The sequence below is a fragment of the Thermobia domestica genome, chromosome 15 (genome assembly GCF_964235325.1).
Source record: "Thermobia domestica chromosome 15, izTheDome1.hap1.1, whole genome shotgun sequence".
Lineage (NCBI taxonomy): Eukaryota > Metazoa > Arthropoda > Insecta > Zygentoma > Lepismatidae > Thermobia > Thermobia domestica.
This window is the reverse complement of record NC_137468.1, coordinates 53,000,912-53,013,847: the sequence shown is the minus strand read 5'-3', so window position 1 is coordinate 53,013,847 and position 12,936 is coordinate 53,000,912. Positions and strand designations below refer to the sequence as shown.

The following is a 12,936-nucleotide window of genomic DNA, read 5'->3' as shown; positions in this document are numbered from 1 at the left end:
TTACTGAAATCAGTTGGATTATTTCAAAAAGGAACATAAGTAGATTAGTGTTTTAACTACAAAATGCTATTAGAATTTATTCAAAAAGTGAAAAAAAATCTGGCTTGATTGAATATCAAAACCCAGATCTCTAGCTCACTGTATTCATGATCTAACCTATGTGCGCAGTCCACTCCTTAAACAGGTAGACCAGATGGACTGTACTAAAATTTTAAATGTTGAGGCACCGATTTCAAGAGTGTAAAGTGATTGGTTGTTCAGAGAACAAGCTTGTTGGCACCACATAATAAGGCAGAGACCTTATAACCACACTGTGCCTCAGTTCGTACATATATTTTAACTATTATACATATTAGCGATAACTTCAAAAAATATACACCAATCTCCAACTCTAAATCACTATATTTGATAAGAAATGATTTATTTTACATCACAGTTCAAAATCTTACTTTTAACCATCATGGAGATTCACATACTTATTAAGGGGCGATCTTGGCTCAGTGGTAGATCGTTCACCTCAGGTGCTTGGGGTCCCTGGTTCGATCCCAGCTTGCGCCGTGTCGACTTTGTGGTGGACAAATACCGTGCTCGTGGATTTTCTCGGGGTTCTCCCGTTTCCTCCCACTTTCTTCATTCCACCATTTCATTCATTTCTCATTATCACCGTCTCCTTTAGTCTAACCGGCATAACTGTGGGATGTAAAACTTAAAGATTTCATTTCATTTTCACATACTTATTATAAAACATCTCTCGTCACTATAGCAACGTACAAATGAAAATATATCTAGATCAATCGACAGATATGGCTTACATTATATATTTCTTCTTTTTCTACAAAATGCTCGAGCATGCTACCCTGATTAGGAAGGAATATATAAAATATACAACGTTGTCGTTGTAACTCGGTTTTGATTTACGGTCCAGTCTAAAATTATCACTCTGGGTTTTCATGGCATCTCGTAGTTAATACAATAATCATTTCATATCCCTCAGATTGACGGAGTAGTGTAGTAACAGCGAACCAACACAGTAAACTGAAAAATCCGGTTTCGGTCTCAGACTCAGTCGCAGTTCTTTTTCTGTATTAATTTTTAGTAAATTATCACATAAGGAGACAAAATAACATATTTACATAACCTCTAGTGATATTAAATATACTATGTTTTATCACTTGAACACTTTGTATTTGACCAAGAACACGGCAGTACTGTTACGCAAGCAGTGTTGCCATCCCAATGTGAACAGCAAATCCTCCTGTAGTACAGCAACTCCAATGGCGTTTGTGTGGAATCGATATCACGAACCGTTCCGATAGCTATAAAACGAACTGTCTTGGGGTTGCAACAATGCACAAAATCCTACATAACTGCCAAGCCATAGAAAAGACGGCGTAGCATTTGAAAAGAGTACAGGAAAGCTGTGGCACAAAAGGTAACAAATCTGTGACAAAAAATACATTCGAATCTGTTTGAAAAGATTAATGACCTGTGATAGGTGTCAGTCGAGAGTATAGGAAACGTTAGCATGTAAGACAACGATGAAGATGAAACACACTGCATTCAGGTTACCAGTAATATACAATATTTTAACACAGTACACCAATACATACAGTAGAAAAGCCATAGATAGTCTAAAGATGGCAAAATACCTACCTTCCTCGCCCCAACCGCACACTCGATATGACTTATCAAACCCATTAGTTACTGGATACTGTGCATGCTGTCGTTTACTCCCTACTACTTGTTCCCTCTGCAGTCTTGTTGTTGTACATTTGTTCGTTTCATTGCACGGATCCCATAATTTCTCAACTTTACAGTCTCATATCTCCCTCATTTGACAACAATGATAACTCACCTTTTGCTTATTTCCTTCTACGTCTTATGCCAATTGTTTTAATGCAATAAAATGAAATACGTTCTATTTGAAAAACTAGAAGTTTGTGTTGGGATGGCAACATTGCTTGTGTGATAGTACTGCATTGTTCTTGGTCACGTGCTTCCTTTCCGTAGGTATCAGGTTACCTGCACATACTTTTCATTTTCTGCCTTTTCCAGGCGTTTATGGGGTATAACTCGGCACAGCCTCATCCGGTCACTGCTTATATATTATACGTAGCGGGTAAACAAGGCATTTCCGCACCGAGTGACTATCACCACGATAATTAACGATCCTCAATTAGTCAGGGTACCAATTTTCATAAATATCTAGCTGTCACAATTCGCGTACGTCCCTTGTGAGAAAGAGATAGTCAAACTGGACATCACAGTGCATATAGTTGCGATTGATTAGTTTAGAAACTATTAAATATGTTTTAAATACAATACACATTAGTGTAAAATGTTATAGAATATCACTGGTAATCACGTGGATTCATGTAACGTAGGTCCCTGTCTCCATAGCGTGGCGAGGTAGTGTTCTCAGGTAGTGGGTCGAGGAGAAGGCCTCTATATAAGAATATATTGATATAAGCTGCGAATATATTGACTAAGCAGTCGCGGACATACAAGAGGTATTCCTCCATCTTAGGGATTTGGTGGGAATCTTAACAACCTCATCCTGTAAGAAAGGCATTTATTCAAAGCTGTTCACAGAAAACTCGGATCAAAACTGATAATTTGGCACGACCTCAGCACAGTTAAATGAACATGATATTTGAAACATGAAATATAAAAAGTCTTTATAGAGGAGGCGCGTTAAAATTCGTAACGAGTGAATTAGAGACATATACGATGGACCTCATAGGTGTTCAGGAAGTTAGATGAGAAGGAAAGGGAATAGTGCAGACCAGAAACTTTACGTTTTTCTATGGGGAAGGAAATAAAAAAAAACACCAATTAGGAACAGATTTTTCGTCTACAAAGGAATAATATCAACTAACTATTAAACGTGCTGAATTTGATAATCATAGACTTTCTTTTATTACTCTTAAGGCTCGGTGGTGCGATGTTATTTTTCTAAATATACGTGTTCCATCAGAAGATAAGGATGACGGTATAAAGGACAGTTTTTTTTTTTTTTTTTTTTAACAGAGAAGTGGAATGTGTATTTGATCAACTCTCACGATACCATGTGAAAATTTTATTAGGGGATCTCAATGCGAAGATAGGACGAGAAGACATTTTTAAACCAATTATAAGCAACAAAAATCTTCATTAGGAAAATAAGGATAACGGAGTTAGACTTGAGAACTTTGTAACATCCAAATCTCTTACCATAAAGAGTACAAAATTCCTATACGACATTCATAAATATACTTGGACCTTACCTTGGACTTCGAAAAACAATCAAATTTATCACATTTTAGTAGATAAAACAGTCTAACATAATTGATGCTCGGTCGTTTAGAGGAGCTGACAATAATACTGACCTCTACCTCTTAACAGCGCTTATATAAGAGAGAGATTATCGTTATAAAAAATAAATAATCAGCAGGATAACGGAGAGGTTTAATTTAAAGAGATTAGATGTTCAGGCGAGAAAGGAACACCAGATTGAAGTGTCGAATAAATTTTCTGCTTTAGAAGGTTCGAAATGCACTAGTGTTGAGATACTTGGGTTAAAATTAGAGGAAACATTGAAATTTCAGCGAAAGAAAAGCTAGGGCATGCAAAAATATTTATGAATAAACCATGGTTTGACCTGGATTGCGCTAAACTAGCAGTGAACTAAAACAGATAACATTATGTTGGTTACGACATACGAACGGTATAGTTACACACAATTTCATTAACACCAGGTGGGGAACTTCCCAAACCTTTTGAACAAAGAAACATGATTTTCTTTACACGAATTTGAAAACAAAAATAAAAACCAGAATATTCGTGACATGTATGAAGACATCTCCGAATTTAAGAAAGGCTATCAACTTTCTGCTTATATAGAAATTGGACAAATCAATCCTCACGGATAAGGATAATATTTTGAATATATGGAAAGATTTTTTGACAGTTTGCTAAACACGCAGCCAAAAATTAATGTTCGTGGAGAAAATGAATGCTACAGCAGAATTGTATGTTTCAGAGCCTAACCGAACAGAAATAAAAATAGAAAAAGAAATTAAATAAACATAAATCTCCAGAGGTAGACGAAATTCCCGCTGAATCCATTTTAGCTGACGGGGGCGGGATGTGGAACGAGGTACACAAACTCAATCTTCTTATCTGGAACAGGGAGGAATTACCACAGGAGTGGAAATATTCAATTATTGTTCCAATTCACAAGAAAGGCGACAAAGCTGATTGTAATAGTTATCGAGACATCTTCTTTTTTAATTATCGAGGCATCTTTCTTTGTATCAACATCATCTCAAATGTTGTTAGCAAAATTGACTTCATACGTAGATTTAATTGAGATTGTCAGTGAGGATTTGGGCGAAATCGATCAACTATCGACTCGATATTTACCATTCGTCAAATGCTCGAAAAGAAATGGGAACACAATAAACCGATACATAAATTATTTGTTGATTTCGGAAAAGTATACGACTCAGCTAGGAAAGAAACACTGTTTATTATTATTAACATTATTACCGAATTTTGTATACCAAAAGAGCTAGTGAGATTTCATTTCATTTCATTTCATTTATTTATTCCATCTAACCAATACATGGTATTTGGAGGGTTCAGTTCACATGTACATAGTATTTATGTAAGATTATGAAAGAAACAGAAGTGATTATACATATAGGTAAAATATTTTACATTGTTACATCTATACTTCTAGGTATTCTTTTACACTATAAAATTCTTTCTGTATTAGATTCATTTTAAAGTTTTGTTTAAATTTATTTAAGTTTTTCTCCATTTGTATGTGATTGGTCAAAGCATTGAATATTTTATTTGCCACATATCTGGGACCCTGTTGTACCAGTGATAATCTAGTAAAGTGAGACTTTTTGTTTTGATCTCTAGTATTGTAATGATGATCTTTCGCTTCATTTTCATTTTGTGTTAGACTGAAAACGGATGCTTCATATATGTACATAGATGAAACTGTTAATATCATTAACTTTTTAAAGTACGATTTGCAGCTTGTTGTGTAATGTAAGTTCGCAATGGTGCAGATGGCCTGCTTTTGTTTAATAAATTAAGATATTGATTAATTAAGATATATTTAAATGAAACCCAAAGTAAGATCTGCGTAGGGAAATACTTTTCCACAAGATTTCGATTTGCAAATAGCCCGAAACAGGGAAATGCGTTTTCACTCTGGAATACGTTATAAGGAAAATTATAAATAACAATCAGGGTCTAGAGCCAAATGGCACTCACCAAGTAATAGCTTATGCTGATGATGTCAATCCGATAGGAGATAACAGGAGGGCAATAGAAAGAAATGCAGAGATTTTGTTAAATACCTGCAGAAATATAAAGTTACAAGTAAATGCAGGCAAAAAATGATAGATGAAAATTCGCCGTCCGCAATACTGCAAATCATTGATAAGTGCCATGTTAGATAATACTTCCGTCAAAATAGAAACTTTTAAATATCTAGGATCAACATTAATAATAATAATAATAATAATAATAATAATAATAATAATAATAATAATAATAATAATAATAATAATAATAATAATAATAATAATAATCGGTCAACGAAGAAATTAAATGCCGACTGAAGGCAGGGAATTCGTGTTATTATTCAGTCTAAACTCTTTTCTCTTCGCGAATTTTCTCGAAGAATTTGAAGTTTAAAATATGTAAAATTATAATTATGCCTGTTCTGCCGTATGGTTGCGAAACATGGTCGCTTACTTGAAGGGAAGAACACAGACTGAAAGTATTTGGAAATATAATCCTGAGGTGAGTATTCGGACTCAAGAGCGGTGGGAACAGGGAGTGGCGACTTCATAGCTAGCAACTACATAGTTTATACCGTTCACTTAACATTATTAGGTCATTAAGTCTAGGAGGCTCAGATAGGCAGGTCACGTAGCCAGAATGGAAGAAAGTATAAATGTTTTCAAAATTTTAACTGCAAAGTCACTGGGAAAAGACTATTAGGAACACCTAGGCGCAGATGGGAGGACAATATTAAGATGGATCTTGCAGAAATAGGAATACAAATTAGAAACTGGATTTAGTTGGCTAAAAAGTCAATGGAGAGGTTTTGTGAATGCAGTATTGAACCTTCAGGTCCTGTAGATTATAGAATTAGTTAGTTAGTTAATCACATAGATAGCTATTTAATATAATGAAAATTTGAGGAATTGAAGGCAGAGAAAGAGAACCAGTTGTAATTATTATTTTTAATCTAAAAACAGGTTAATGAGACTGAAAGTACTAAGTTCATACTTTTGAATATTATTAATATATGCCTTTTTGACTGTGTGCTGTATCCGCAATGATACGTTACTCTATTGTAAGTTTTTGTTACCTAGAATGTTTCCAGTGTTTTGATCCTTAATTTCTTTCTTTTTTTTTTTAAAGTAGAAAAAAGAGAGACTAGAAAGTTGACAAAATATTGCATTATGATCTACAAAAATGTGCGTTATTGACAATCAAAATAGCTCTGCATTTTCATCACAAATAAATTTTGCATAATATACAAGGTTTATTACACAAATGTGTCAGTGAAATTTTAGGCAGGAATGAAAAATTTCCAATTGAAACCAGATGGTAGTAACTAAATATCTGTATAAAAAATGTATACAATAACATCACGTTTTAATATGGGCGTATCCTGTTGTGTTGGAGGAGGGAACTTCGAGAAAATTTAAGTGTATTTGTTGTTGTTTTTATGGAAGGTTCAATACAATCACATACAAGGAGAATTTGAGGTGTATATCATAGATCTTGAGGAGATATTCACTCTCGTCATACAGGCTTAATCACATGAAACCGTGATATCGTATTTTTCCCCCATGAAGCACAGGTTTCTCTAAACTAATATATTTTCTCTTTAAATTATAAAGTAACTTCATACAACTTTGTCGTTTTGTTAAAAATAAACTTTCCTTTTCTCAAGCACTGTATCTACAGGACTGAATTCGCTGGCTGCCATCACTTTAGAGGACTTTGTCAAGGGTTGCTGTGGGAAGAAATTGTCAGATTCAGGAGCATCCATGATTTCACGGTTCCTGGCAGTAGGATACGGGCTTTTCTGTTTCGGACTAGTGTTTGCAGTTGAACATCTCGGCGGAGTGTTGCAGGTTAGAGCAAAATATTTTATTTGTTTTTGTTGCCAATCGTTTTGATGTCAAACATGAAGTGTATAGATATATTCTTAATAATAATAATGGTACAAAACATCCCGCATAATCCTTATGGCGGTTACAAAATATTTGTTGCAATCTTTTTGACATAACGCCCACTAATTAGTAGAAAACATCTGCTTTCTTAGATTCTGTCAGCATTTTCAATGTCTTATCTTATTTTAAATATGAAATTGTAACTCAAATACCACAATATTTAAATAATTTAAAATTGTCTGTAATTATTGTAAATAACAGTTTTAGTTGCAAATATTTGTTTTGAGTTGGGGAAAAACAAAAGCTTGAATAAAATGATGTAGACATTGGTTTCTCTGTACACTCTTGGGTTCAATTGATATATCTTTATGCAGTGAGTGAAAGGGGTCTATCCATGAAAATAGCACTTTTAGTCAGTATACATGTTTCTCTTCCTTTCACCTCAATGTAAGGAGTAGTCTTTCCCCCGTTCTCATTTTGTCAACTTGTACAGTCCGCAGCAAAAAACCTGCAACATGAGCATGTAAGTTTATTCTGAAACTACACCTATCAGCGCAGTGAATCAACATAACGTCTAAGTGGCACGAATCACGCCAGGAGAAACCTCGTCGTCCTCCCACACACACTTATTTTGGAACAAAACACTTCGTCGTTTCACAAAAAAAAACTTACATGCTTATGTTGCAGGTTTTTTGCTGCGGACTGTACAAATAAAAAGATACCAGAATAAAGTTATTTTAATTCAACTTTGTTTTGAGTACTTTGTAAATGTACTGTTTTATTATTGCATCGAACACTTAATGTATGATTAACTGTGCGGTTTCGATGTTCCTTGACATCTTCTTCAGTATATCTGAGCAACTCACATGGAAAATCATCTCACTTAGGATTTTATCTTGCATTATTTCGTGTGTAAGGTAAACAGTAATGCAATTCAAAAACTCGATTATATGATAATAAAAATTCCTTGCACTAGAATCTCTTCTTTTGAAAGTCTCATTGCTATGAAAAACTTCTGAAGAATATTCTAAAAGACCGAAATTACATAAGTCTTCATAAAAATCTTCCAATTAATATCTGACGCAGTAAATGAAATAGTATTTTTGTAGATTACTATAAACCTACGTCAACTTGTATTCTTAAATAATTATTGTGTTTTGAGTATTTATTTCTAGTGTTTTGCTCTTCAATCTAACATTATTTCAGGCAGCCTTTACGGTGAATGGTGTGGCGTCTGGACCTCTTCTTGGTTTATTTACTCTAGGAATGTTTTTCCCTTGGGCAAACACATACGTAAGTATATACAGTTTGTAAAGCATAAACATGTTTCAGCATTTAAATTTAAAAAGAGCGTTCTCCTAGTTAAAAAAAAATACTTCTATATTTTCCTTACTAAAGTTGAATTTTCCATTTAACTTTATTATTTCTATTTTAAATATTTATCACATGGCAGCAACTTTTTTGTGCATTTTATTTGTTTGTTTTGTTTTTTATTTATTTATTTATTTATTAGTTCTTTCATTATTTTGCTTTTAAAATGATTTAACGCATTTATGTATGGTTTTGCTTTAAATTTGTTAACTAGGTGATAGCTGGATTTTCACAATGGTGGCTCTTGAAGGAAGTCAAATTGGTAGAAATTTCAATTTTATCTCTAAAAACTGAGAGATGAAAGTTTACCTAATGTATTTATTATTTTATTCAACTTTCTGAAGCTATATAAAGGTTTCTTTTCATAGTTTGTAGCGGTAATATTTAATTTCTGTTAAGAGCCGCCACCCTAATCATCACGAAAATAAGCAGTTAAGAATTCACCACATATGTTTCATTTATTTGACTAATTTAGAAAAGAAAACCTTCTTAGAACTGGGGATTTTATGTTACTTCTTTCTTATTTATTTGAACATGAACTTTTTTTTAAAGTATTGACTATATTTGATTAAGCCGTACAGCCCAATTTCCGCTAACATTTGCAGGATAAATATGGAGGCGAAATGAAACAAAACAAAGCTAACAAATAAAGTTTAACCATATAAATAAATATTATTTATTCATAAATTTCTCTCCTAAAATGTTTGTGAAATGTCATATGAATGTCTCATTTTCGCTGATTTGCTTACAATACATAATCTTTTAATGTGGATCTTTTCTTAGGAGTGTAGATCTCTATTCATTGGACAAAATATTTTTTCCTAATAATTGTTAATATTTTATTATTGCACTGTTTCTTAGCAATGAAAATTTTCTACTGTTTGATTATGATATAAATCTTCTGTTATTACTTAATATTATACATTTAACTTTATCTTATTATTATCGTAAAATGACTGTTATATTATACAACCTCGCTCTTTCAGAAGTATAAATACATTTTTGTTAACATATTTTCGTTTTGAAGAATGAATATAATATAATATATTTCTATCAGGAACAATGAAGATAGTGTCCTAAAGTATCCGACAACTTGATGTTTTTTATATTCTTCCAGTGCTTTTCTTGTTTCCTTTCTGCTTTTCTATGAGCTCAGGATGATTGGTTAGTGATCTAAACGTTTTGAATCTCACACTGTTAAAATTTTCATACGTGCTTTTAAAGTTTTTTATTGTTTTAAATTGTGATATGTATCTTATGTATTACTTGAAGTACCTGAAAAGATCATGTCTCATGTTCAGTTTTACATAAATGTACATGTGTACTTTTATTAGATTTAGTATATATTTAGTATGTCATATATATGTATGTTTGTTTAGTATGTATGTTTAGTACTACATTTATCATGTCATATTTAGTCGCAGAACTTTTCACATTTTTTGTATGTTTTGGGTAAGTTTTCTTTCTGTTTACTTGATTATGGTTAAAGTTTAATCTTTGGTTCAAAATATTGTAGACAGTTAGTAAATAGGTGATAGATATATAGATAAATAGAGATTTAAATATATTGTAAGCTTTGATCTGCGTATATATATACTACTATCTTCCCTCATTTGCCCGTATTCATTTCATATATTGGTATTTTTAGGGTGCAATAGTAGGAGGGCTATCAGGCGTTGCTTTGGTAGGATGGATTGGCATAGGAGCTCAAGTTGCCAAAGCATACGGGCTGTTAGCTCCTCCAATGAAACTTCCTGTCTCAGTTGATGGCTGTCCATACAACATGACGTCAATACATGTACCTCAACCGTTAAAGTAAGTTAATAGATTGAAATGAATCTCATGCTAAAGTTTTATTTATACCTTGTATATAGTCATAAAAAATCGGTTTGATTACTCACTCCTCAGCTTCGAAAGTGGTTGTGTTTTATAGTTTTCAATTTTACATTTTAGTTTTTCGCGTTATATTACACTTCGTGTTTTCTACTGCATTAAAGAGATCTGATTGTTGATTGTCAAAAGTCCGATCACTTTACCCAAGTATATTTAACTAGCTCACTATATGTAAATTTCCTTGAAATGAATAGGAAAATCTAAGAAGAACATTGATAAATCTGTCTATTTCAGAATTGAAGACACTGCACTTCCTTTGTATCGGTTGTCTTATTTATGGTATGCAGCGACTGGATGTTTCACTGTTATTATTGTTGGAATGGCCGTGAGCTTTCTCACCGGACCTCAAGATGTTGAATCATTAAATCCTGATCTTTTAACACCGATAGTTCGTTGGATGTTGGCTAAATTTGGTAAACGAAAAGGAGATTCTAAGGTAAATAAGTGTAAGATTTTAGGATTTCGTATAATTCTGTTTAAATTTAATTTTTTTTGTTAATTTATATATTTAACAAAATTTGTGGTACTGTCCATTAGAATTTCAAGAGCAGCAATATCATGAAAGGAACTGCAAGAAGAAAAGAGTGCATTTTAAACATGAGGTGCAAGTATATTTCATTAACAGTGATAGATCAAAAACATTTTCAACAATGCTAAGTCAGACGTACATATTCAATATGGCTATCTGATTGTGACATTTTACCACTTATTGTTTCGTTCAAATCTTGAAACTCATTTAAACTAATTCTAACAGGAATATAAATCACTTCCAAATATGTAGATTTAATTGTATTAGATATTTAATTACAAACTTATGGTTTGCTGAACAAAACAACATATTTTAAAATAACTAAAAATTAAATGTTCGAGACAGTTTCGCCAACTAACTCTTTGGCTTCATCAGACATTTTGAGGTACAGGAGTAATGTACAATATTATATACAAGAGATGTCTCAGCGGTTGTTTGTATATAAGATTATACATTACTCCTGTATCTCAAAATGTCTGATGAAGCCAAAGAGTTAGTTGGCGAAACTCACAAATGTTTAATTTTTAATGAAAATATATTGTTTCGCTGAACAAATAGTAAATTTGTATTTAACTATATACAAAGCAAAGCTTCTAATAATGGAAAGTATTACAATAGGTATTTAACTGACTATCAGATGGTGACTTAATGGTGCAAACTTTACCTTCACATTTCGAAACTCATTTAAATAAATTCTTGTGGAAATTTCATATAAATTACTTCCAAAATGTATAGAATTATTTAATTGTATTTTGTTGGTATTTACTGTTTCATTCACAACTTGAAAATCTCTTAAGTAAATTCTTTCGAAAATTCAACACAATTACTATCAAAATTTATAGCAAATAATATACATCAACAGATTAATGTTACATTCATATGGTAAAAGGGAAAAGGATTGAAAAGACACGTGTATGTTTAATTTACCACTTGTTGGAAAATGTTATTTTATTTTTATTAGTGAAAAATATACGAGTAATTTGTTGAAAAGTAACTCTTTAAATTTTATATATATATAACAAAAATCGAAATAAAATCACATCAAAATTTTTATTAGTATATTTGTGAAATGCTGAATTTTCGACAAAATTGGAAGAATATGAACTGTTCCTTATTTCTCTGGTTCTCCTTCTTCTTCTCATTATTATTATACAAGGAAAATCAAATTATGTTTGCTAAAGATAATGCTAAGAATGTACTTGAAACTTCTGATTGTCGAGAAAGTTACTAAAGGTAATCGAGCGTGCTCAAAATAAGTTTCTAAAGCTTCTTACACTTAAGAAAACAAAATTCTACCCGAAATTTGAAAGCTACATTAACCTTGTTGAAAATGTTAAATTTGAAACTTTATTACTTTTAGAAAAATTCTTTCATGGCAAAATAGACTGTCCTGATCTTAACGAACAAATATGTATCCAAGTTCCATCCACTAAATTGCTCACTGATTCGAAAAATACATTTTTTTTTTTTTTTGGTATGACAGCGAAAACAAATGTCTTAAGCAGATCCCCTATATGGAGAGTTAGTGCAACCTACAACAAGTTAGTTAAAGAAAATTTCAACCTTGACGTACTGGCAGTGGACGTAAATAGTTTTAAGAAGTCTATTAATTCTGTAAGCCGAATGTAATTATTACCAATAGTTTTATTAATCTATGTATTCTGTATAATGTATATACTATGCAACACTGTAATTAGGCCTGTGCCTGTTGTTATATGTCAATAAATTAAATTAAAGGTTCCAAAGTTCCATTGAAATTGTAATAATTTAATAATAATAATTTTCGTAATATCAATAACAGATTAAGAACTTCAACTATAGCTATAATTATACAAATGATAATTGATACACATTGAAATGAGTTTTATGAAATGAAAGTAATGTGATGATGCAAAATGAAATGCAACTTAATGTGCTGTTTCAAATTTGTAGCATTTATATGAATGGCCT

At 32.2% G+C, this 12,936-nt stretch overlaps 1 protein-coding gene across 1 annotated transcript in view; it reads left to right on the top strand.

Annotated features, from left to right (window-relative positions):
* LOC145671026 (sodium-coupled monocarboxylate transporter 1-like) overlaps positions 1–12,936 on the top strand; it is a 96,694-nt gene that overhangs the window by 83,162 nt on the left and 596 nt on the right. Inside the window, exons 11-14 of the mRNA XM_081739683.1 lie at positions 6,971–7,154; positions 8,400–8,486; positions 10,213–10,379; positions 10,692–10,893. Of these exons, the coding sequence (XP_081595809.1) occupies positions 6,971–7,154; positions 8,400–8,486; positions 10,213–10,379; positions 10,692–10,893 (640 nt within the window). The remainder of the gene's footprint in view (positions 1–6,970; positions 7,155–8,399; positions 8,487–10,212; positions 10,380–10,691; positions 10,894–12,936) is intronic.